At 32.1% G+C, this 25,888-nt stretch overlaps 4 protein-coding genes across 14 annotated transcripts in view; 2 read left to right on the top strand and 2 right to left on the bottom strand.

Moving 5' to 3' along the window:
• LOC145960228 (uncharacterized) overlaps nucleotides 1–9,558 on the bottom strand; it is a 21,397-nt gene extending 11,839 nt beyond the window's left edge. The window contains exons 1-2 of the mRNA XM_083079519.1: nucleotides 9,231–9,558; nucleotides 2,359–2,613 (exon numbers count right to left, since the gene is read on the bottom strand). Of these exons, the coding sequence (XP_082935645.1) occupies nucleotides 2,359–2,613; nucleotides 9,231–9,347 (372 nt within the window). The 5' untranslated portion in view covers nucleotides 9,348–9,558. The remainder of the gene's footprint in view (nucleotides 1–2,358; nucleotides 2,614–9,230) is intronic.
• On the bottom strand, nucleotides 9,433–19,083 carry LOC145960237 (WD repeat-containing protein WRAP73). Of its 5 annotated transcripts, XM_083079539.1 has the most exons (8): nucleotides 18,484–19,083; nucleotides 17,888–18,148; nucleotides 17,545–17,727; nucleotides 17,261–17,440; nucleotides 13,782–14,021; nucleotides 13,546–13,702; nucleotides 13,242–13,451; nucleotides 12,933–13,171 (listed from the first exon to the last, which is right to left on the bottom strand). In XM_083079539.1, the coding sequence occupies exons 2-8, from the start codon at nucleotides 18,053–18,055 to the stop codon at nucleotides 12,960–12,962; spliced, it is 1,350 nt and encodes a 449-aa protein (XP_082935665.1). In that variant the 5' UTR covers nucleotides 18,056–18,148; nucleotides 18,484–19,083; the 3' UTR covers nucleotides 12,933–12,959. The 5 variants fall into 5 exon arrangements, with proteins under 5 accessions (XP_082935667.1, XP_082935668.1, XP_082935666.1 ...); XM_083079541.1 differs by lacking the exon at nucleotides 12,933–13,171 and adding an exon at nucleotides 9,433–12,852 and having other exon boundaries at nucleotides 17,888–19,083; XM_083079542.1 differs by lacking the exon at nucleotides 12,933–13,171 and adding an exon at nucleotides 9,433–9,800 and having other exon boundaries at nucleotides 17,888–19,083.
• On the top strand, nucleotides 14,476–17,259 carry Elp2 (elongator complex protein 2). The gene is made up of 2 exons (XM_083079507.1): nucleotides 14,476–15,743; nucleotides 15,952–17,259. Exons 1-2 carry the CDS (start codon nucleotides 14,569–14,571, stop codon nucleotides 17,108–17,110), a joined length of 2,334 nt encoding a protein of 777 aa, XP_082935633.1. The 5' UTR covers nucleotides 14,476–14,568; the 3' UTR covers nucleotides 17,111–17,259.
• LOC145960243 (palmitoyltransferase ZDHHC2) lies at nucleotides 18,374–25,888 on the top strand. 7 transcript variants are annotated; one of them, XR_014435309.1, is made up of 12 exons: nucleotides 18,374–18,996; nucleotides 19,360–19,386; nucleotides 19,602–19,696; nucleotides 19,791–19,911; nucleotides 20,001–20,224; nucleotides 20,371–20,500; nucleotides 20,576–20,702; nucleotides 20,822–20,932; nucleotides 21,554–21,640; nucleotides 22,816–22,945; nucleotides 24,623–24,682; nucleotides 25,065–25,888. XR_014435309.1 is itself a non-coding variant. In XM_083079556.1 (9 exons), exons 1-9 carry the CDS (start codon nucleotides 18,876–18,878, stop codon nucleotides 22,967–22,969), a joined length of 1,086 nt encoding a protein of 361 aa, XP_082935682.1. In that variant the 5' UTR covers nucleotides 18,374–18,875; the 3' UTR covers nucleotides 22,970–23,738. The 7 variants fall into 7 exon arrangements, 4 of the variants coding, with proteins under 4 accessions (XP_082935682.1, XP_082935683.1, XP_082935684.1 ...); XR_014435308.1 differs by lacking the exon at nucleotides 22,816–22,945; XR_014435310.1 differs by lacking the exons at nucleotides 22,816–22,945; nucleotides 24,623–24,682.

Here is a 25,888-nt window from a genome sequence, read left to right as displayed (position 1 = left end):
GTGTTCGTATCTGTATAAATGCGATAAAAAGTAATAAATAAATAAAAGAGTAATAATCAAATAAAAGCATTCGCGAAAAAACTGCAATATCAACAAAAAACAATTATTTGGTAATCTTCAAGAAACATATTTTGCCATTATGCAATAACTGAAAAGAAACAAGAAAATTTATGTTGCGTTTAAAAAGAGAATTTTAACTTTTTTTACGTTAAATTGTTTTATACTTACACCTACAAAAGTTGTCATTTGTAGATATATGTATGTTGACATCAATATTAAAATAAACGTAAGTATAAAATTAAATATTAAATACTAATTAATCAGTATATTATAAATTGAAAATATTAAAATAGATGTACAATGGACACTAAACGCAATATTAATAAAATATTATATATAGTACATGCAAGTCGCAATCGATAATCACTTCACGTAATTGTTGCTCACAAGTCACGCACGCGATCGGATAATTTTATAATTGTGTACTTCCTGAAGAAATCCTACACTACAATTATTCGTTACACTTACTTACTTTGTTTGATATAAATTAACAATTTATTTTTATTAATCTCTCAGACACATTTTTTTGACAGATAAAATTTCTCTACTCTTACTGTAATAATCGATTCGTAGATTGGTCCTAATTGCCGATTCTAAATAAGTTGTAAATCATATTTTGTGGTTGGAGTGGCTGAGAGAAGCTTCGACAAATTTAGGCAGATATCAGTAATCATTATGCTAGTAATATTAAAGCAAATACCACAAAAATGGGCGTAACCACGATAGATCAGACATGATTCTTTCTTTCGAACGCCGTGAAAAGCGATCCCATTCGCTTTATCTATTCTGTTGATATAACGATAAATATCTTTCGAACTTTAACATAATTATTAGCAAAAGCTATTAATCGACATTTACTCTTAGCAAGACAATTAGATTCAAAACTTAACAGTCAAGACATCCAATGCTCTAAACATTTCTATGAAATGCAATTTCTTTTCTAGGTAAAAGAATGCGGACAACTGTTGCCCAAAACTAGATTGTACTTCAGTTTTTATTTAAAATAATATTTATAACGCTTAGATTATGAATATGCGGAAAGTTTCCAGATGGACTGAGTTACTGTATTAGAGAAAATGGTCGGTAAAATAAGTATTTCTTATAAAGATAAAAATTAAAATTGTTATAAGAATAAAAAAATTAAACTTTGTCCAAGAAAGAAGTCCAATCTCCAGAAAAAATTTGAAGCAACACTTGTCTGTATTCTTCTCAGAAAATATAAATCCCAATATTAAATATTCAAATAAATTTAGAAGGAAAGATAGAATCTGTGAATGAACATCTGTTCATTATGTACAGATTCGTTAGATCCGCGAAATGCAAATCCTACGTCACGTTTTATTCGCTAACGTGTATCGCATCAATTCTTCAAATCTTTGAACGCATATTCTGCGTTGTGACTTACGAAAGCAAATTTGCGTTTTTTTTTTTAACCAGGCGCGAGAACATGGGTGTTAATTGCATTAACGGCATCGCACTAACGTTTCTCACTTTCGATCGTAAAGAACGCGCTGGGCGATTCTTCCGTCAATCGATTCCTTTTACGATCCGTCGAACATGATCGTCGCGAGATGAAAATTTAGAGAAATCTTTGTGGAAATCATCACTGTGAACGTAACGAGCTGAAAGCTACGGCATCGGCTGCGTTTTTGCGCTGAATTTAATAATTAAACGAGAAATCCATCGGTATGGATCGAATCACTTTCTTTGCTACGAAAAATTAATAGGACCATCGACGCGATTTCTCCATAACGACTATAGGCAGACCGAGGATCGTCGAAATCGCTCATCTCTCGACGATAATCATGTGTTTGCAGCTATATTTTCGGAAGGAATGTCGATAACGGCGGTCAGAAAATTACGGTGAATCCTGTTTTACTCTATTCTTTCTATATAAATTACATTCGTTTGACACACTTACCTTGAGATCTGTGCAATCGAATCGCTGTGATCGCCATGAGTTAAATTCACAATCTACCGATAACAAGATCAATGCTAATTTTCGTTATTATTACGAGAAATCTCGAACATTGTGGGAAGAAGCATTTGATATGTGGAATTATTATCCTTTTATATTTATCCATTTATCCTTTTATATCAAATATGTATGTTTTGAATATTCTTTTCTCATATGTAATAAGATTGAAATAATATATATATATATATATATATATATATATATATATATATATATATATATTTATATCTTGTTTTTATTCTCGTAAATAAATCAAATATTTTTATATAATATAATTTAATTGAATCCCGTTATGTTATCATATTCTTCGGTATTCTTACCTGCACCAAAGCTTCCGGCTGCAGATGCTTGAGGAATTCACCTTGCGGCTGATACATGCCGGAAGTCTGCTGTTGCTGCTGCAGCTTCAGTTCCGCTTGCATCGCCGCAATCGATTCCGGCGTGCAGGAGGCTCTAGCCTGAACCCAGGATGCCGCCAGGATGAAGCTTCCAAGCACCACAGACATCGTGATTAGAGTAACAGCGGCGATCCTGGCGATCTGAACTGCCGTGCTCTTCATTGGTCTCATGTACGCCTGTAAAAAAAATATTAATTTATTTGTCGGAACATTTTAAAAGGGTTTAATACTTTTTTATTAGAGAATCAGCGACAAATAAATTCACTATTTTTAACATTAACGTTTTAAAAGCGACAACTGCGAAGAGAACGTCAAAGGAGAGTGCGAAACGACAAAAGGCCTCGACTCGGTTGGTTAACCAGCGTGAAGTCCCATGTATTATTGTATGTGTGCGCATTGAGAAGAATACCAGCATCGCTCTGTGACAAAAGTGCAATAGAAACGTATGTGTTCGTATGTGCAGTTTCGCGAATGTGAACACGAACAAATCGCACTTTATCGCGGTTTCCCGCGCCTAGTTGTAACGATAGAGGAGAGAGAAAAGTGATTATGTAAAATCTTGTATATGTGTGTTTATTCATTTTCAGCCGATTCAATAGATATCGTGAAAATGCAAACTACGATTTTCCTTGACGAGGAATTTTCTCAAGTTAAATTTTATACCGGAAATGCATCGTAAATATAGATTCTCTTTAATTTACACACTGGATTTTAAGAACATTATTTATATATTTTCATTAACTTCTACCGAGATTCATCTCTGTTAATTTCTATATCCATCATAATCTTATCTGTTAAAATATATAATAAATTAAATATTTTCTACAATAAATACGCACATATATATAATTAATAAAGTCTATGACCAGACATCGAATGACAAACTCGCGCCTCGCGATCGAATGGATTAATGACAGCTGAAAAAACTACTACGTCGTCATTTAACTCCTTCGAGAGAAGTCTGATAAAATACATCTGACGCGTGATAACTGTACCTTGACATTATTATAGCGCGGCGCGAACCCGTTTTGACGCCTGACGCCTTTGTAGATCATGTTCGCCATTATATTACGCGAAACTCGTCGATTGAATGACCTGTATGATCTCTATATTATTATAATTATACTATATTATATATTCAGAGATGTCGATCGAGATGAACATCGGATCTCCTACATTGATTTCGAAATAAAAAGTACATTTTTAACAGTCTATCCGCTTCGTACAAGATGGATGGATCAAATATTTTTACGTTAGTACATCATATCGGAATAATTTTCGGATATTCTTCAATATGAAAATTTCCCTACGGAAGATGTGTGTGAGACTTGCACCACAGACTGTACTTGTACATACAATTCGTAATGACCTCGATGCGGATGGACGACTCGGGTGAGAGGCTTCCAAGAGATAGTAGGCCATCCGAGACTGGCTTTATGCCGCGCTATCTATCTGACAAAAGTAAACAGGTACTGTTGCCAGGCATTTAAGGCGAAAAAATTATTATTTATTCTTTGGAAACGAATCTCTCGGTTTGTCCTCCACTCGTGAGTCATTGACATCCGCTGAGTTCATGGAAAGCGTTCCGGAACAATGGTTAATCGTCGCGAACTGGTTCCGATGATAGAAACGCGATAGAGAAAATAATCGTGATTTTATAAATTTAATCGAAATCAGTCGTAAGCGATAATCCATATAAATTATATCGCGTGATGAATCAAATTTTTTATATTTAATTAATAGAAAATCTGATTTCGATGCTCTAGTAAATCTTGAAACATGCCTTCGAAGATGACAATCCATCTCAATCAATCTCAAAGACTGTAATTCCTACATCATGTGATCGACGTAGTATAGTTTTGTGAGACATCGATAACGTTTTGCACTTTCTCTCTAATATACCAGTGTACGATGCAGACTGCATGCTTAAAATTAACGAATGAAAGTAAGTTTTCAAATCATTATTAATCTCTTTAAATTATTGCGTATGTGCTCGTAAACGTGCTTTCTTGCTTCGTATTGGATGAGTATGGTATATATTTTGCATGAAAAATATGAGTATAAAAAAATTATATATTGCATTGTATCATTTTTTCTCTGACATACATTTCTAAACTTTCATATATTATTTAAATATTGCAGACATATGTATTTTAATACCCACTTTAACTTTCTTCAAGATTATTCTTTTTCACTTTTCTTAATGTTTTTATTCTTAAGAAAATATATAATCAGTCATTTATAAAAAATTTTCTATAATTTTGTAATTTAATAGAAAATTCTTATTCCGTTGCTTAATCTGAGAAATATAATCGGATTATTAAAACATGTAAGTAAATGATAAACTTTCATTGAAACAATTAAAAATCGCGAAAAAAATCCGCTTCGTATACTTCTCCCGTATACTTCTTCGAAAACTTCGTTCAAGTTCGTCTTATGTAAGTGCAGACTGCGTCCATTATACATATACGCGCGAATAAATAAATGTCAATAATGCGTAAGAAAGAGAGAGAGAGAAAATGCGGAGGTGTTCAGGGACGAATATTTTTTGTTCAAGCACTTTATTTACAAGCCAGATTGAGAAACGCGAGGAAAAACATTGTAAAATATTATATAATATATGTACAGTTAGAGGTATATTATATTGTGTCCATCCATAAGTCTTAAAAGTTAAGATGTAAAATTCTCTCTTAAGTACGCCGTACGATTAAAAAGAATTTCTTACGCAATCGAGACTTGTGTCTTGGCATATATAATATATTATTTAATAGAAAAATATAATTTATTGTCAGAGGCCGGTGATACGCGTGACAGAACAATCATTGTTGCTGACAGCATAAGCGGAAATGGCCTTCTGGTTTATGGAGGGGCTTGAACCCATAAAAAAAAAATAAGATAATATGATTTCCTTATAGTGAATTAGTGCATATTACTAATGAAAATTACTGTACGCTTACGTCGGCGTCGATATTATTCCAGGTTCGTTTCGCGCGTTGAAATCTCCGGAAAGTTCGACGCGCAAGTTAAACCTCAGTGAATGAATGGCTGATTACTCAATAGTGAAACGAAATGCGAAACATGCTATTTAACTTCGTTACAAGAATCTTGCGCTTGATGCAAAACAACTAAAAAACTATTCAAGAAGATATTTATTCACGCGAAAACGTTATATAAGAGAAGCATTTTATATAAATGATTTTGCTTCCTCTTTCATATTTATTAGATATGTATTTCTGATTTTATTTTCTTAATATCTATTTAAGTCAGATACGTTCACAATTTTTTACAAGAATTCTAATTGATTCATATTAATAGTACTATTAAATTGTTTCAATAATCAAAGTTTAAAACGACTTTGTTAATGATTTTTTTATGATTTTATAAAATTTGCTGAGTATCGTATATTTGTATATATTTGGAGAAAGACAGAAAGAGAGAATATGGAATGGCCAACAAATTCGGCATTCAAGGCCTTTGCGAGTTCATAAACAGCGATGTCATTGCGACGATAAAACGAGTTTCGAAAGCTTTGTTTCACTTCTCATATATTCTCCTCCTTGAGGTTTAATTTTCCTTTTGTATTCAAGCCATGTTTCATACATAAACTGTACTTTTTCTTAAAACGAATATGTGATTTTTTTGGACGGAAAAAAATATTCTTTATCAAATTAAAAATTAACAGAAAGCAAATTCTCTTATATTCTTTATTCCTATCGCTTATTATTCTGTATTATAATTTTCTATTTTTTAACAGTAAATATTTTATTATCGTAATAATTTGGCTATTAGCAAAAATTCGTGATATAATTACATAATTAAAATTCGTGATAATTACATAATTATTTGAAATATGATAATAAAAAGTATTCATATTAAGAAAATATTTTTAAATGAAAATATTTTTTTTTGCGTAGAATAAGTAAAATTCAAGATTTTATGCAAAATATCTCAAAAAAACATATATTATTTAAATCATTAAGTTCTTTTATTATCTGGAGTAAATCTGATCATTGAAATTATAATTTTCCATTTTTTATACTGTACATATATATTCGTTCAAGTACGATGACAAATAGAAAGTTAAATATTCTCAGGAAGATAATATACAATTACAATTTGTTTGCTGTTTTTTTTCTCTCGTTAGTCAATTAAGTTAATTTTTAACGATATTCGCGTTTTTTTTCTCTATGGCGGAAATACACGCGTCTCTTGGAATACATATTTTATTAGTTTTTTTGTAAAATTAAGAATCATACATTCTTTTACTTGTTATAATTACTGTAATTAAATTCTCCTTATTTTCCAGTCTAACTCTTGTTATCTAGTTCAAGTAACATTTTTGTTTAATAATTGCATTCCTCTCTTAATTTTTTTTTTTTAAAAGAATGCATGCATTTTTCAATTGTACGCATAAAAATACATTTTACAGAAATATGAAATAATGAAGAAATAGAGTAAAATTTTCTCTTCTGTCGGCGAATAAAAAGGAATATTTATTTTAAACGCGTAGATTTTCAATTGTTAATGAAATGTATTTTAGATTACTTTTCTTTATATCGTTATTTAATTATTATCCACTATTTTTAATCTTAGTTTGAAAGACGATCGAACAAACAATAATAATGAACAATCACGCAAATGTACAATCACTGTTGGAGTGCGATTACGAGTTCCGTGCAATTATGTTACAAAACAACTTTCGCGGAAGTGATGTACAATTTATTTGTGCGTTTTTTTGCGAATACAATTTTGTAATTGAAGAGCTTATGATTTCGATAGATTAATTTAAAATCGTTAAATTAATATTTTTCAATTACATGTGCAGGTTTGCATCAAAACTTGCGACTGTAGTATAAATTCCAGTATAAATGATCGAGAAATAAATAAAAGACAGAAAAATGATAACATTGCAAGGAAAATATTCAATAATATTTATCAATGTTACCTTGGAGATTATTTTTTTAAAATAATGGTAATTTTTTTAAATAATGGTAATTTCTAAGATTGTACGCCATTTGTTATGCTTCATGCTATATTATGTATAAGCTGTGTTCTTTATATCGTTAATGCATTTTCAAGGAAAATCACGTAACTCGCTAAATATCCTTTTTCTCTATATCTATTTCCGATGTCCTTCGGAGATCCTTCGATACACCTCTATATGTATTTTATATCCCGATTGATCGAGTCTCGCACGTTATCTTTGCAAAGACACAGTTGAGAATAGATTCTCTACAATAACAATTGTTTGATCCTATTATCCGATATTGATCCTTGATTTGCAAACAATTAAATTTCACTCGACGATTCGAAGCGCGAATCGAAAGGCGCAAGTGCGTTACAATATGCGATATCGCAACATCAGTTATATCAATCTGTGAGACGCTATATTTACATCGCTAATTGTTTCTCATTCAGCTCATCGATTTAAATCAAGCCAAACAAATTTATGCGTATCACGCGACGTGCTCCCTTATGACTCATTGCTTCGAGTTTAATAATGCGGATATACTTCGTCCATTCATTTTCAGGGAAACAACAGCAATCGTGACAATAGCGAATTATAAATTCATTCTCGAAATGGAATATTCATATTTGTATTATCCGATATAGATTTACATAAAAGGTGTTCATGAAAAAAAATATACTTTTAAGAATACATATTATCGACTTGTTTCGATCTTTATATTTTCTCCCCGTTAAATTTCTAAAATTATTTTAGATGTCCTGAAATCGTTCCAAGGAAATTAATAATAACAATCGCGAGGATGTGGATCATAAACGAGAAATCTATTGATTGCCATTATTATCGATAACGACAAAGAGTAATTATGTAAAGGCAAGTAGAGTCGCGTGGATCATCCGATCCGACAAACAAAGGGTATATCATGAGAAATCCTGCAATTTCTTCGTTGTAATTCTCTTTCTCATTATAGCGGCAATGTTCAATTATACCATATAGTGCCAATTTTCGAACTGCAATTATCTCCACACTACATTCGCTATTACATGCTATTTTTCTATTCAGGGGAACAACCGCACGTGTACAAAATTATTCGCCGTTTTAGTCGTCGTAATTATGACTTGATGAACGATTTCATGTTCATCAAGGCCAACATCATGTTTTGCTTCATGATATATTTCGTATCTATACATAGTAAGTCATAGTAAGCTATCTTTTTAATTGCAGTTATATTTAAGAAAAATTCTAGTAGATAAAAAAAAAGATAAATGTCGCCTATTATTACTGTATTTAAATATGCTGGAAAATTATAGTTTTGATATATGATGAATATATATGAGTAATATGTATGTAAATGATTATCTTTCTATAACCGAATATTTTTTAATTTTAAATGAAGCAATAATTGCGACTTTAAATTTTTTTACGTTAGCTACATTTTCATATTTTTGCTTTTCTTTTTAAAGTACTAATGCTAGCAATAATATTTGCACAGGTGTAAAAATGTGGTAATTCTTGTCGTCATTCGCATAGCTTCAGCTTCATGAATTTTTATACACTATTTGAAAGTCCATTTATCAATATAAAGTTCATAAAAAATGTAGAAGACAACATATGGTTTTGATTCAAAAACGAATCTTTAAGTTCTCGTTGATTTTAAGATTTTTTTTTAGATTTCTCTAGTTTGAGGATTATAAAATAAAATTCTTTAGAGATATTGAAAATTATGACAAATAATGATCTCTCTCGTTTTGTTCAGTAAGGAAATTTCAAGTTGGCCGAAAAATAAACGGATGAGAAATGAATTTCTAATCCGTAGGCGAAAGCTTACCGGTGGCGGTTCGGCGGAGGAATAGACCTCGCTAGGCGCATAGTGGCTATGAGTCTGCGGCATCTTCTCCGAGACGACGGCGACGGTCGCCAGGGAGTCCGGTTGTTCCTTCTCCATTGTATTTTCGCCTCCTCGATTCGACTTAATCCACGTAGCACAAAACGACCGGTCGAACGACCCGGAACGTCAATCTCTTTCTCTCTCTTTTTTCTTCCTCTTCCTGAACCGATCGACTGTCTCTCTTTCTCTCTTTCCCGGTGATGGACGATTATTTTAAAACTCTCTACGCTCCGATCTGTCACCCGGTGTCGATGGCTCGACGGGTCGACGAGCAGTGAGCGTCGAGGAAGCGCTGACACCGCTAGCTTAGAGATGCCCCCACCTCTAAACTGACGTGCACTACCTTCGGCCACCACGTTACCTTCTGGTACCAAGGTGTACCTCCTCCGCGCCGGTCGTCGATGGTAGTGTTCTTGTTGCTGGACTTTCTAAACACCATGTGTGTGCGAGCACACGAGCGTGAGTGAACGTGAACGGTTCGTTACTATACACTTGTGGCACGCTATGCTCCTGTGGATAGCAACACCGCGATTGACGATGGTTTTGCAACATTTTTTTGCCTCGTTCCTTTTTAATTTATAATAAATAAAATCACGCGATCGATAATTGAACGTATATATGTTTCAATTTCTTATCTCTACGTTTATTTACATTTTTATTCGCTATTTATCATAATCGGTGCGCGTTATGATATGAATTTTTGTACAAATGATTAATTAATACGATTTTTTAACGACGACAACGATCGCGTGCGGAATAGAAATGACGTTATCGGTTCCCTTGCAACTCGCAGGAAGTGACAGCCGGAGAAGGCAAAGAAGTTTATATTACAACGGTAATATATGATAGATGATCGTGTGTGTCTATGTGTCTGAGCAGAGAGCTGGTGGGAGTCTAACATCGTTCTCGAAAGAAGAAACATCGAGAAAGCACCCTCGTTCATAATAATGTATAATTGTTGTACATTCTTACAGAAGATACGAAATAACAAATATTCACGTTTTTTTTTTAAAAGGATATTGTAGAAAAATAATGCTTGCAATATGGAATAGTTTCGATGAATGAGATTAAATAAAACTTGTTCAACAAGATCTCTTAACAAGATCGAATTATAATATAGATGTGTTTAAGAAAATAATATACAAGAGAACATATAAATGGCATATTTGACTAAAAAATAAAAGGATTTTGTGTCTTAAAAATACATAACAAGAGCTACATTTTCTTGAATTTGTTGAGTGAATTCTAATCACAAATAGATATTAAATATCTAGAATAGATTTTAAATGTCTAGATATCTAGAATATATATCTTTAACAAAAGTTCAATTAACATTAAGTATCAAAAAGTCGTGACAAAGTCTCTTTAAGGTCGCGGTAATCTTCGCGAGATTGTCGCAGAATGAGTTTCATACTCTCTTTGATTGCACAAACAAATTGATTGCGTTCCCGTGGATAAATCTTCCTAGTAAACGAGCATTCATTATTGAAGAAAAGAGAGAAGCGCGCGTGAGACATTTGTAAGTAGATTGGTAAATACTCGTACGAGCTGTGTGTGACGAACGGATCGCGGAGAAAGTAGGAAATGTACCTCTCCCCCTCGTGTAGACATGAGGCCGCAGATAGTAAATCGTCGCTTGTTCGTCGCATATGGTAACGCGCGAAAAAAAGCACGTGTTGCTGCGTGTTATGTAGATAGATATACAACAGATATATATTCATCCGAAGGGTGTGGCTGCGGTGTGGTTGAAAGATCGGAGGGAGATTCCAGCACGATATTGTAACGAATAAATTTAAATACGCACTGATTGTGTGTGGAACGGTCTGTCTCTATGGATTTTTTTTCGATTCGATTATTCATCTCAAAATCCACTCGGTTAATTATTCTTAACGGGGACGATCGTGTAATTAGACGCATGGAAAAGTGACGAATTTAATTACAATCTTGCCGCTCGTATCCCGCCAATTACGTACACGCAACAATTATCATTTATCAGTGGTATAAGATACTTTAGTCAAATTAACATTTTGCACGCGAATTTAAAAACGATGTTGCACATACTTTTTATTCCCAGAAAGAAAATTTGCGATGCAAGTCAGTACGGTTGGTTCGATAAACGTCTTGCATCTCTCGGATATACAAGCTTTCACTTAGTATTTTCAAACAAAAACATAATTTCTACAACTAGATCGTTGCCGTGCTACAACACTTTGAAATTGTAATATTATACAGTGCATTATTTTCCAGAGTTACTTTTACAATATATTATATATATATATATATATATATATATATATATATATATAATGGGTGCATCCAGAAGCACAACCGCTCACTGAGCAGCTAAGTAGCAATTGAATATGATTGGTTTCTATCTTTGAATTCACCAATCACATTCGAGTACTACTTAGCCGCTCAGTGAGCGGTTGTGCTTCTGGATGCACCCAATATATACAATAAAATCTGCCTCTCTTAATGATTTTTTGAGAATGAAAAAGTTACTTATTTCTTAAATAACTTAAATATAGATTCGTTATATCGGACACATGATTCTTTTCGCTAACTAAACAGCATAATGTATCAATGGCATTTCATGGCCATCTATAACGACTTAAAATGAATGCCTTCTCGGGCGCAATCTCTTATACTCGTTGTCGCTATCGTGGAGAAAATAGATGTTCCCACGCAACGGTCGTCTTTCTTGGTGATAAAAAGCGAGATAAGTCGCTAGTAGACGCAACACGAGGGAGAGAAGAGCCGCAGAAAAATATGTTTTCTCTATGCGCGGGTGGGAAATTGCGTATGTTAGTGCATAAACCACATAATTATACCCGCTTAGGATCTTTTGATCTTCTTCGTATAATGTATCACGAATAGATGGTCGCGCGTCAACCATTCGCGAAGACTCGCTTTCTCCGACAGTAATGTAAACACCATACCATTTTAGTGCGCTCTGCGCCCTACACGTGTCTTGCATCAAAATTTGTGGAATAAGTCTTTCGATATATATTTTTCACGTCGAAAATTTCGATTGTTAAAATTGCAAGTTGCAATTGTTCAACAAAATAACTATAATCAATGCTTTGCGATTTTTTGCGAAAATTGAGAATGCATATTTTGTTATCTTGTAAATGCGATAAGAATTTTGTATAAATTTTTGCATAAATAAAATTAAAGAATGCAGAAAGTACTCTAAACTTGCATAAATTGATAAAAAATGTGTTTTTGTTTGAATTGAAATAGCAAATTCAAATTGGCATTTTTTATTCATTATTTTTAAATAAAGATGATAAATATAATCACGAAAAATATATATTTATTAAAAATATACTTTTATTATTTTGAACAAAAATTATTAGACTGAAGAATGACTAAAGTAAATTGTATTTTATAACTACACTCCTGAGTAGAGAAAACTGCTGCTATATATCTCTTACAACGCAACATCATGATCGATCTACATAAATACTGTAATGATTACTCTTGATATTCTTTATGAATTTTTACTGCTCATTGACTACGATCATAAAATGCAACATTGTATTGTGAAAAACTTGTTTTCCTATAAAAGAGATATCAAAAAATTGTATAGCACAGCACAGGAAACTGCAAAGTTATATAGTTATATTATTCATTAAATTATATTATTCACAAAAATTATATTATTCATTAATATGCATTCTCAATTTCATAAATCATCGCTTTGTTATAACCACACAATGCAATTTTTTCTCCTGTAGGATGCCAATATGCATCCACGATTATGCGTGTCATATTTTTAGACATTGGCATGGATTTTATACCCTTTTGGGTCCATTCATATACACGTGTACATTCAGAGAACACAAGCAATTGTGGATGCACAGGGTTCCATTTGATAGCTAAAGATAAAAAAAAGCATCAAAATCACACATCGTCTTTAAAATCAACTTGATTTTAACTTTTACATACCTGTAATGGGATTTTCGAGTAATAAGTAATCAAGATAATCTGTACAAATATTCCATATCCATAATGTAGTAGGATAAAGCTCATGCTTCAGGGCCAGGTATTGTCCGCATGTGCTAAATTCAAATAATTTTATTTTTGCTATCGAGAAATTATCATTATCATCTTTTTTTCCAATTTCTATAAATATTGGCCTTTCGTGTATTTCACGTACTGAAATTAAATACAATAAAATCAGATTTTCTTGAAATATTTTTTGTAATCATATATTTTATTTAATAAATATTCACTAATATCTTTCACTTACCAACATATTCCTCGCATGAAGCAAAGCGTTTATTAGAAATTTTTTCCAAATCAGCACATTCCTTGTACACTTTTGTTAAGTAATTACATTCCCTGATGACAGGATCCAAATATAATTGCGATAATGGATTCCATGTGATATAATTAAGAAGGATGATCTATGTATACAGATTTTAATTAATTGTAAATATTAATGTAACGAAAACGAGAAATAAGATATAAAATGAGAGAAATTACCATTTCGTTCAGTCCAATTACAGCTAATAATTGTCCACTGGGAACCCATTCAACACTTTCGATTCCTTTAAGTTCCTTGTACATTTCTAATGGAGTAAACGCAACCATGGGTTTCTCCAACACGGTGGAATAAATGAGCAGTTTCGGTTCGGCAGGAGAAGAACACCATATGCATAACAATTCATTGTTCGGCGACCAGCGGATCCCGTCGATGCTATGTAAACGCTCGCAGATGAGTTTCTGGAACAATTCAACAATTTGATTATTACGCGCCAAATGAGTATACATCTAGGGAATTTCTATGGTCGTCAAAATAGAACTTGCGCTGTCGTCGCGATATGAATTGAAAGTGTCATAATAATTTGAGCCATTGAATATCATTAGATTTCTCACGAAAAAAGAGCAAAAAAATATATATATATAATTAAATTTATTAAATATAAATATATATTAATGCATTTTTTAAATATAAATTAAAATAATTAAATAAATAAACTACTAATTAAATATCAACTAAATAAATTTATTTATATATAAGTATATATAAATATATTAATTATATATATAATAATTATATATATAAATACATTAATGAAATGTAAATATATATGTGTATATTTTATTTAATATTTTTTACCTTTTTCACGAGGAATCTAATATTTTTTATTACAGTGAAGTACATATGTGACTGAAGCGTCTGCTGACGTTTAGGTTATTACGCATGCGCGAGTTTGTCCCTCCGACTCACAGCTGATCCAAGCACGTGTGCTCGCGACATTTTTGAACGATGACGACGCGTTACATCTCCTGTTCGTGCAACCGCGTGCCACATTGCGCCGATTGGGGCAGCAACGGCCTCATCTGCTTCGGAACATGCAACGCGATCGCGATATACGAGCCATGCACGCACATCGGTCGCGTTACACGCACGTTGCATCGGCATCGCGACCGCGTCAACACAGTACACTGGATAAGATCGGGAGACGGTGCGCCGGAGAAGGAATTCCTGTCCGGTTCCGTGGACGGAACCGTGATTATCTGGAGCGAGGATCGTGAAAATGGCTTTCGAGTTACCTCGGTGTTGGACGTGGGAAATGTCGTTACCTTCGCCGATTCCCTCCAACTATCCGATAACGTTTCCACTGCTTTCCCAAGATTGTTGATATGCACGGGTTCGATCAACGGCGAATTAAAATTGTGGTCGAGGAATGAAAACGCGGACGTCGAAGTTATTCAGACCATTTCCTACGGAAGGAAATTACCGATACACTGTCGTCTGATGTACTTGCCAAATACTAAATGTCCTCTCTTAGCTGTAGCATTGGAGAATGCTTCCGTCTTATTGTATACCAAAGACTCTGATGTATCAGAATCAAATTTTATAAGAGTCCAGAGTCTGCTCGGACACCAAGATTGGGTAAGATGTATCGATTTTCATCACGATGACAATGGGAATCTTTTCCTTGCAACGGGGTCGCAAGATAACATGATACGATTATGGAAAATTACCGGAGCTGTCACGGAATCATCGAGCGATGAGCTTGAACAAAAAAGGGATACCTTTATGATAAACGATAGAGAATATAATATTACTCTGGAGTCTGTGCTTTCTGGTCATGAAGGTTGGATTTACGGAGTGCACTGGCAGCCTATAAAAGCAAACAATCACCAAACAATGAGATTACTATCCTCCTCTCTAGACAAGTCTATGATCATATGGGAACTGGATGATTCCAATGGAATTTGGACAGAGAAAGTACGTGTTGGAGAAGTCGGTGGCAATTCTCTGGGCTTCTATGGCTGCAAATTTGGTCCAGATGGATTACACATATTGGGGCATGGTTATCAGGGCTCTTTTCACATCTGGAAATATTCTCAAGAAATTGCAAATTGGATTCCACGATCTACACCCAGTGGTCATTTTTCTGAAGTAGTCGACTTGTGCTGGGAACCAAGAGGAAGGTTTGTATCAATTAATTGGATTTATATTATATATTTTAAGAATTAAATTCTGACTAATTTTGTAGGAAAATTTAATTGCAATGTATATACATACATATATTTTTATGAATTATTATATTTCAATCAAAAAATATCAAATATAAAAATTTTTGGTCAATTTAGTAAAAAATTGGCAATGAAAGGAATTACTTAAATTTATACTTTACAGATTTCTCATCACAGCCAGCACAGATCAAACTACAAAAGTTCATGCGCCATGGAAAGACGGGCTTAAAGAATTATGGTATGAAATCGCGCGTCCTCAGATACATGGATACGACATGTCGTGTTTAGTTATGTTAGCACCATACATGTACGCTTCTGGAGCAGAGGAGAAAGTGGTGCGTATTTTCGCAGCTACGACAGCGTTTAAAAATCGTCTAAGACCATTAGCAAATATCGAAGACTTCAAATCTACAGTGGCCCATGGTGCTACTGTACCTTCTCTTGGATTAATTAATAAAGCAACGTTTGACGAAAAAAATGATCAGCGCGAAAACGAAGAAGATCCAACGACGAAGGATACATATGAACCGCCCACAGAAGAGGAACTAGCACAAAATACACTCTGGCCAGAATTGCAAAAGCTTTATGGACATGGTTACGAAATATTCTGCATGGCAGCAAGACACGATGGACAATTGCTAGCTACAGCATGCAAATCAACTAATATAGAACACTCTGCAATTATATTGTGGAGCACCGACACATGGTCGCAAGTTCAGAAATTGGTTTTTCATCAACTGACAGTGACACAAATGGAGTTCTCTCCGAACGATAGATATTTGCTATCTGTCTCCAGGGATAGAAGATGGTCGCTATTCAAGAACGAAGGCGAAAGTTACGCATTAATCGCAGTTAGCTCGAAGAAAGACGGTCCGCATTCGCGAATAATTTGGTGTTGTGCTTGGACGAACGATTCGAGTTATTTCGCGACTGGTTCCAGAGACGGAAAAATCGGCATATGGTCCGTAAAAATGATGGAGGACAACACTAAAGATGTTAAGCCAGTAACGACTGTAGACACACAAAATCAATCAGTTACAGCGCTATGCTTTGCGCCAAGCTGCCTAGATAGATCTTATATTTTGGCTGTTGGATATGAAACAGGATGCATAAAAATTCTAAAAATCAAAGAGGATCTGTTGAGGGTATCGACAATGTTGGCATATGATACCTCCCAAGCTCATCACTTAACAGTAAAAAGACTTATGTTTCGACCTAGCAATGAACATCCATGCGATACATTGCAATTAGCAAGTTGTAGCTCTGATCATTCAGTCAAGATACATAATATAAATCTATCATCGTTAATGCTAAATATATGAATTTTATAACATGCACAAATAAATTCTTAACTTCAATATTGTGTTATACTTGTGTAAAATTATACACAATCTAATGTAAAACAACATATGTACAAATATCTAAGATATTCTAAAATTAAGTAATAAAGTTCTGTATAATTTTTTACTCACTCGGCTTAGTTTCCAATTATCAGTTCTATAAATTCCCACATTATCCTGGCCTTCCTCTGTAACTATCACAGCCAGTTTCTTACCATCTGGATTAAAATGTAATTTATCAAAAGCGGAGGTTTTCAAATTTTGTATGTGTGATACAGTAAGGTTCTCCAAATTCCAGACAGATATTTGAATCTATAAATACACAATAATACTTTTTAATTTTATAGTAGGATATAAAATTAAATTATTTTAGAATAAAGCGCAAATGTAAATATCAAAAACTATGCTAAACTTACATTGAAATCTGCTATTGTAACAATGCATTTACTATCCGGAGACCAAGCAACACTCTGCAAACCTGCACTGCCTTCGGTGAGTTTACATTTCCATTGAGGATAATGCACCGAGTATACTTGTACGATAGCCTTCTTTATATTTGCACATAAAATATATTCGCTATTTGGAGACCATTCCATATGCTGTAATAAAGTGATAAAACTACATGTATTATTATGTATTATTATTATACATGTATTATTATGTATTATTATTATACATGTATTATTATGTATTATTATTATACAATAATGTTTAAGGTTTCATTCGATCATTTTTCACGATTGCCGGTTTAAAACTAACCTGTATCACATCCGTGAATATAAACGATTGACAGGTTTCGAGAGTCTTTGCATCCTTTATGAGCAGATTCGTTTGAAACGCAATTGCTAAATATGCACCGTTACCGGAAAAATGGCATAAACGATTGTTTATGCGAAAAGTCTTGTCTTCTTCGACATTGGCGGTCATGACGGAAGATTTGAAAATCTGCGGTTTTCTCGACCCCAGTCTCGCCAATCATGACATCTTGAAATCTCCAATCGATAAGCTCTTCTCAAATGTCTGATAGAAAATAAATAAACGGGAGCACAAGGAGCTTCACTTTTCTAACGGTTTACGTTTTAGGATGTTCTCTCCGAGGAAAATTTTACAGTAAACTTTCTTTCACTAATTACGCAAAAGCTGGCAAAAGTGTCCGCGAAAGACGAAACAGCTGCCATGTTGTGACGTCAAATGACGCGCGACGCGCATCCCGCGCATTCTGTCATTTGACGTCACAAGATGGCGCGGAGTAACTCCTTTTTGTTTATGGGGTAGCGGGAAACAGTGTTATTTACATACGTGTCCAACGTATGTAAATACATACATAAAGTACACACATACATACATATATATACCTGTCCATGGTTACGGCAACTGTCAAGCGCGACAGGCGTAAAACGGATCGACGTCGGAAGTGAAACGATGCGTGCGGTGTGCAAAGCAGCACCGGATCCAAAATAAAATTATACGAACGTCTTTGATACTGCGTTGGAAACGCTACGATAAGCAACACGATTGGCTTGCGCAATGACAGTCTTCGGCAGTCTTCGCGTTTTGGCACTCGTCCTCCTAGTCGCGGGGTCCTCGTAAGGGGATTCTCGCCTCGAGAGAAAGTTATCTCTCCCCTTTTTTTTTCCGCGATACTGCGATGCCGTTGTGTCCCAGCGGCGCGAAGAATAATGCGTTGTTATTGATGACGGTCGGAAGGCACGTATCCTCGTGCGTACCATCGACCCGGTGAACAGAAATGGGCAAGCAAAACGGCTCGTGCTGGTGGTGCGTGAAGGCCGTCAAGTGGATACCAGTGATATTTATTCTGACGATCGTCGCGTGGTCCTATTATGCTTACGTCGTGCAATTGTGCTACTGTGAGTACTCGTGAATATTTAATTTTACGTCATTCCCTCGTCGTCGATCGATTTACTGCTGTAAAAGTGATGTTCTTTCTAACCTCACATTTTTTTTTCTTTTCTCGAAGGTCAATAACGGTGCATTAGTCTTCTCGTGATTCTCGAATATGAGTGTATGATTGTCAGAGTGATTAATTATTAATAGGAGTTAAAACATAGAAAATTAAATTAGAAGAAAAATTTACATTTAATTCATTTACATTTATTTACACAGCTATGACATATATATGTTCCTCTGTTTATAGATTTAGCTAGTTGTGAAATAATTTTTGCTCTTTAGAAGCTCTTCATTACATTTATTTATATTACGTCTTGTTTCAGATACAATAGACAGCTATGTTCAAAAAGGTTTGTATATATCATGTATTATTTTAATCAATGTTAATATTTGTTACATTGTATTATTTAGTTCTGTTTTATCTTTTTATAATTGTAACTATTATTATTAGTATCATTGTTTTACATGTTTATATGATATCGAATATTTTATCCTAATTCCAAAATCACATCAATCAATCTTGTGCACACACACAACACTCTTATTGTTTATGTATGTTTTACAGCTTTCTATCTGCTTTTCTTCCACATCCTAATTCTGATGTTTTTATGGTCATACTGGCAGACAGTGTATACAAATTTAATGCCAGTGCCAGATAAGGTAATTTATCTAATTTATATCAATTAAGAATATAGCTGTTTATTATATTATATGATATAGTGAGAATAATATTGTTTTTTTATAAATGTTACAGTTTAAAATACCTGATGTCGAAATGGAAAAATTACAGCAAGCTGAGACAGAAGAAGCGCAGAGACAAATTTTGGAAAGATTTGCACAAGATCTTCCGGTTACTAATCGCACTATAAAAGGAGGTAACAATTTCATTTACAGAAAATGATTTAATAATGCAACTTAATGTATGTAAAAAATTTACACTGTTATATTAATGGCATTTTTTTAGCTATGAGATTCTGCGAGAAATGTCAGTTAATAAAGCCTGATAGAGCACACCATTGCAGTGTATGCAGCACTTGCGTCCTAAAAATGGATCATCATTGTCCATGGGTAAACAATTGTGTAGGCTTCCACAACTACAAATTTTTTATGCTGTTTCTAGCATATGCACTTCTCTACTGTATGTTTATTACCGCCACATCTTTACAATACTTTATACGATTTTGGAAAGTGAGTATTTTTTTTTTGTAATAAATTCATGCAAAAATGATTTATTTTGATTATATGATGGAATATTTATATTAATAATTTCATCTTATAATTTATGATGAAGTAAATTTTAAATAGAAAAATAAACTATGAACTTTTTTTTATAGGGAGAATTAGATGGAATGGGTAGATTTCATCTACTATTCCTTTTTTTTGTTGCCTTGATGTTCGCAGTCAGTCTTAATTCTCTTTTCTTCTATCATTGCTATCTTGTTGTGCATAATAGGTCAACACTAGGTAAATATTATATATTTTAAATTTTAATATTATGTAATATTTCTTGTTTGAAATTAATTAATATTATATTTACAGAGGCCTTCAGAACACCTATGTTTCGAACAGGGAAAGACAAGGATGGATTTAGTTTGGGAAAATATAATAATTTTCAGGAGGTATTTGGTGATAATCCAAGGCTCTGGTTTCTCCCCATATTTAGTAGGTACGTGTGTTTTGTTTAATATTTCCTATGCGACGGAATTGCGATTGTGATTTATAAAGTGGGAACCATTTGCACAATACGTAATAACTGAATTATTGTGTTAATTTGTATGCTTCTAGTATACTGCCTATGATAATCTTTAAAAAAACAACTATGCAGTTTAAACTGGCATACTTAAACGAAATTTGAAATGCGGTAACATATAAGTACTGCAGGGCCTTGAGTAAAGTGTGAGCAATTTTAATTTTTTTTTTAAATTTGTTTTCCTTCAAAAGCAAAACAATTGCATGTTTATGTAATTTTTTATTTATATTTTTCTCTATATAAATATATATTTTTGTTTAAATACATGTAGAATGCTCCAATTGTGTGGCAATATTATCATTTCTCTATATATTATTTCAATTTAATCTTCTTCTATAAAATCAAGAAGATTTAAATGTATTATTGAAATATAGAAGAATATATATGTGTGTTAAAAACTACTCTAATACATCCCTTTGTTATAACAGAAAAAAGAAGTATACAATTTATATTTTATATTTATAATCGAAGCAGGATGCACACACAGATAGATAGTTATATGAATTGAAATTTTAACTGTTCTTTGTCTTATTCCGTGTGTGTATAAACTCTTTTTCCTATTTTTTGATGCAAACACAGTTTTCTAGAAATGTGAAAAATTGTTTTGGTGCACCATTGACTAGTATGCAACTATCGCACACTTTAAATTGTTTTTATGAGCACTATATTTATTTGCACCGATTATACGGCCGATAAGAGATATAGTAGATTCAGTCACTTTAAATTTTCACTTTTAAATTGGAGTGATTGCATTGGATGTGTTCTAGTCTGGGAAATGGTGTCGTCTATCCAGTAAGATCGCAACACCAGGGCACACCCAATACTTATGACTCCATGGGCAGTACTCAGAACAGGTCAGCATCATAAAAACTTTAAATGCAAATGCAAGTGTTAATTATTTCGAATTATCTTTACTGTGGAACTCGTTTATCTTTGCTATAAATACGTAATATAAATATTTTTAAATTTGTTTCTAAATCTTGAAGGAAAATTACTTCTTATAATTTATTTTTATGAATTTTATTTCATAATGTTTGATTTATTAAAAAATCATTCTCTCTCTTATTCCACTCTCTTAGTATATTTAGTGTATTTTTCCTTATATGTTTAATGTTTATATCTTACATTTATTTATTTTTTTTTACAGAGTTCCAGAGTAATGACATGATTTATAAGTGCTTTCAAATTGCATGCAACGCATTTGTATATTGAGATTTTTGTTTGACACTGCCTATCATTTCTACAGCTATTTCCCTAATCTCTTCTTAATATAACTCAAGCTTTTCTATAATATCTGCAAAATCTTTCTTTATTCTGCTTCTGAGAAGGTATTCTTTGTAAACGTAATTAGGTTTGACGGAATTGACTTTACAGTTTACATATCTTTTTAGTTTAGAAAATATACTTTTCATCAATTTTTTTTTGTTTTACATTCTTTTTATCGAAATATATTTTAAAGGAAATGAAGAAAGTAATGTATAGGGATATTAGTGCAAATAAAAAAAAATTTAAAGTCTCTGCAGTATTTTCTACATATCTCGGTTATACACAATATTTTGCTTATACATAAGCATCTACTTGTTACAGAATGTGTGTGAAAAATTTAATCATGACATATCTTTAAATTATACATAGAAAGAATTCAGAAATATTTTTTATTATTTGTATTTATAATTTTTTGTTTTAAAATTGCATGTTCTATATGTGACATTATAAATTTCAATTAAAGACGAATTCGCATAAGATTTTTACAATTATTACGTGAGGTATTGTGCATCTGGTTCTTACAGACAGTACTTGTAATACAAAAATGGTGTAACTATGTACAGTAATTATTCTTCTTTTTTTGGAGGAAGTATCTTCTCACAATATCTTCCTCTCTTATTGAAATCGAGATTTCATTTTAAATTAAACAAATGAATGAAATGAAACCAATGGATCAAGATGATAATATATAAGATAGTTACATCATGTGTGAGAATAGTGGACGTAGGATGACATCGAATAGAAGGTAGGGTATGGCTTGCAGCTTTGGAGATGGGGTAAACTTTCCCGAGCGGCTGTGCAATGAGGATACACATACTCTGTTGGGCACCCACGGCACCCAACAATGGGGTGATGAAACCGAGTTCGATTCCCCACTTCCCTACGTAAATCAGGTACTTCGTAAACTCGATCTTTAGATCGAGATAATAATCTTGCTCAAAATAACTAGAGCATATCAAGACAGTTTATATAATAGTCGTTATAAATTCCTTATATTTATGCATAGACGTTTTATTATTATTTAATGATCTATGCAGCTGTAGCATATTGATTGAAATGCAGTGTATCTTACAACTTATAACTTTAGTTTTTGTTCTGACAAATTTGAAATCAATTTTTTTCTAAAAATGTTGAGGTATCAATAGTTTCCGAGTTATGAACGATTATTTGTACGAATTAAGTTTATATCTAAATAAATTTATATCTATATGGATAATTTATATCTATGTGGATATTTATATCTATATGGATATTTATGTCTATATGGATAATAAAATTGTGTTTTCTAGTGGAAATTTTAATTTGTAGCTTAGTAATCAAGAAACATAATGTTAAAAATTGGGAAACTATATATATTATAAATATATATATTATAAACGTGATGATATCAACACTTTCCATTGTTAAGAAGAATTTATTCCAAATTGATCAAAGAATTTATATATATATATATATATATATATATATATATATATAAAATTTATAATTAAGGTCGTGAATTGTGGAACATTTTGTTTATTTGGAGGACTTGGCATATGTTTTTGCATTGTAGTAAATAAATCGATGTATATTTAGAAAAAAATGATGAAAGGTGATAACGTGAAATTCATACATTATGTAATGAGTGTATATTATTTTTAAACGTTTATCTATTAAAAGATAATGATATATACATTCCAATACTAATTCCAAATACTATTATTTTGTTGTTGAAAGAAATAAACGTTTGTATCTATATAAAGTAGGAAAAATATACTTTAAACATCCGTAAAAAAAGTCAGTTTCCATAAAAATAAGGTTCTATTTATTATTATTCTTTATCCAGAAAATTCCTATCCTATATTTTACTATGCATACATCAACAAATATTACGAAAAATACAATATTAAGAAATTCAAAAAATATGCGTATAATTTACACAATATTATTTATAAAAGTATCATATGGTTAAGAAATATTATTGATATATACTGATTAAATACATTAATCTCAAATGCATAATGTTTTCTGCATTTTACATATGCATTACACGAAATTTTGTTATACAAATCAGATTATATATAAAATATATATCACGCTACGAAAAAAATTACAGTAAGTTTCCAATATTTTAATACTAATAAATACTAAACTTATTCTTTTGCCGAGTGCTCCTGCTTCCATGCCATACTAATTAAATATCCAATAAACTATTTGTCTTGTTTTAATTTTCCCTTTTAATTATTTTGTATTAAACTACTGAGATAATTCATTTTCAAAATGATCTGTAATATTAATTCTTGTTATGAAACAATTTTTGTTTTATTATTTTAATACATACTTAGAAATATATAAAAATAACAATATATGTAATCGTATATCTTTCTTGTAAAAAAATTGATATTACTATATTTTTTTCAAAAGCTTGTAATAAATACTCCAAATCTATTTATAAATAGAAAAACAGATAACTTTGAATTTTATTTACAGCATATATATTATAATTACATATATACATATGATGTATAGGTAAATGTAACAATATTCCTTTTTGATATAATTTATTTTACTGAATTTTTGATTGACCACAGGTCCACCATTGATCAAATGACTTTGGTACAGGAAGCTACAATTTTGGCTCTTGGCGCTGGGTAATATTATCCATAATTCCCTGATAATATATTACAGCTAATTTTATGCATGTATATACATATAAGGTTTTCAAAGATGCGGGCGTTCTTTTCTTTTTTTCATTCTATAATCTTGAATTTCTATAATCTATAATCTTAATGTACACTTTATTTGGGTGTGAGGAATGCAATTTAACATCGCTTATATTTCTAAAATGATAATATTTGGAAAAGCTATAGCTTTTGTTTCTGATTTTTTGTGTGATATGTGATTCGGTGGCTTTTATTATATGTTATATCTTGGTTTTTGTTATAGTATATAAGATCTCCATGTCTTACATTGCCATCATATTTCACAAAATCGTAATTTCTCTTAATATAATGTATTAAAAATATTTTACAGCACTGCTGTGATAGGTCCTTCTGTTGATGCTGACCAACCACTGATGAATACTACAGAATCTGTCTGAATAGCACTGTTTGTACGACAAATTGGCATGCCTTCATGCAATTACTATTTTGCTTTATAATATTGAATATAATTCGGAATAATATTAATATAATATTAATATAATATGATTTTATTTTTGGTATGCTTTTTACATAAAACAATGTATTTTAACTATTAGTATTGTGCATCGAATTATTTTTGTTCTTGCAAATTGAAAATTCACATTGAAATGTTAGCCAGTAAACTCAAGTATTTTTTATCATTACGGATTGTGTCTCTCGCACCAAAAGAGTTGAATATTAACTGTATTATACATATATATTGTAATATATATATTATACATGGATCGTTGTTAAAAATATTGTTACAATTACTTGTAATTTTAATCATAGTATATCATATAATTAGATTATCCTCTGTAGTAATATATATTAATATCCATATCATACTATAAATTTATAATTGCTTGAGTGTGTAGATTAATTGTACCATAAATGATGAGACGAGTCGCTGCAGTATAATTCAGAGGGTACTGCATTTGCAATGACTATCTTTATCAAGATATAGATATATACGTATATGGGTGTGTTGAACAAGATTTACAAATAAAGATTCGTCCATACTTGTGCAAAATAGGATGATTCCAAAACTCCCTTCTCTTATTAGAGTTTTATGTAAATTATGATATTTGACTTGTTAATAATTTTTTATATAAAATGTTTTTAAAAGAAATGCAATGTGTAGAAAATTATCAATAAAATTATGTATTAACTCGA

Source organism: Camponotus vicinus, unplaced genomic scaffold (assembly GCF_025532165.1).
Source record: "Camponotus vicinus isolate PSW18456_S1 unplaced genomic scaffold, iyCamVici1.0 SCAF_10, whole genome shotgun sequence".
NCBI lineage: Eukaryota > Metazoa > Arthropoda > Insecta > Hymenoptera > Formicidae > Camponotus > Camponotus vicinus.
This window is presented reverse-complemented; position numbering and strand designations above follow the sequence as displayed.

Bases quoted from the DNA above. Each gene is read 5' to 3' on its own strand.
- LOC145960243 (XM_083079556.1), top strand. From the start codon at position 18,876: ATGGGCAAGCAAAACGGCTCGTGCTGGTGGTGCGTGAAGGCCGTCAAG. The intron at 20,703-21,553 runs GTACGTGTGTTT...GATGTGTTCTAG, and splicing joins TTTCTCCCCATATTTAGTAG to TCTGGGAAATGGTGTCGTCT. The intron at 21,641-22,815 runs GTCAGCATCATA...TATGGCTTGCAG, and splicing joins ATGGGCAGTACTCAGAACAG to CTTTGGAGATGGGGTAAACT.
- Elp2 (XM_083079507.1), top strand. From the start codon at position 14,569: ATGACGACGCGTTACATCTCCTGTTCGTGCAACCGCGTGCCACATTGC. The intron at 15,744-15,951 runs GTTTGTATCAAT...TATACTTTACAG, and splicing joins TGCTGGGAACCAAGAGGAAG to ATTTCTCATCACAGCCAGCA.
- LOC145960237 (XM_083079538.1), bottom strand. From the start codon at position 18,055: ATGACCGCCAATGTCGAAGAAGACAAGACTTTTCGCATAAACAATCGT. The intron at 17,441-17,544 runs GTAAGTTTAGCA...GTGTATTTATAG, and splicing joins TTACAATAGCAGATTTCAAT to ATTCAAATATCTGTCTGGAA. The intron at 13,172-13,241 runs GTATGTAAAAGT...TTTTATCTTTAG, and splicing joins ACTCGAAAATCCCATTACAG to CTATCAAATGGAACCCTGTG.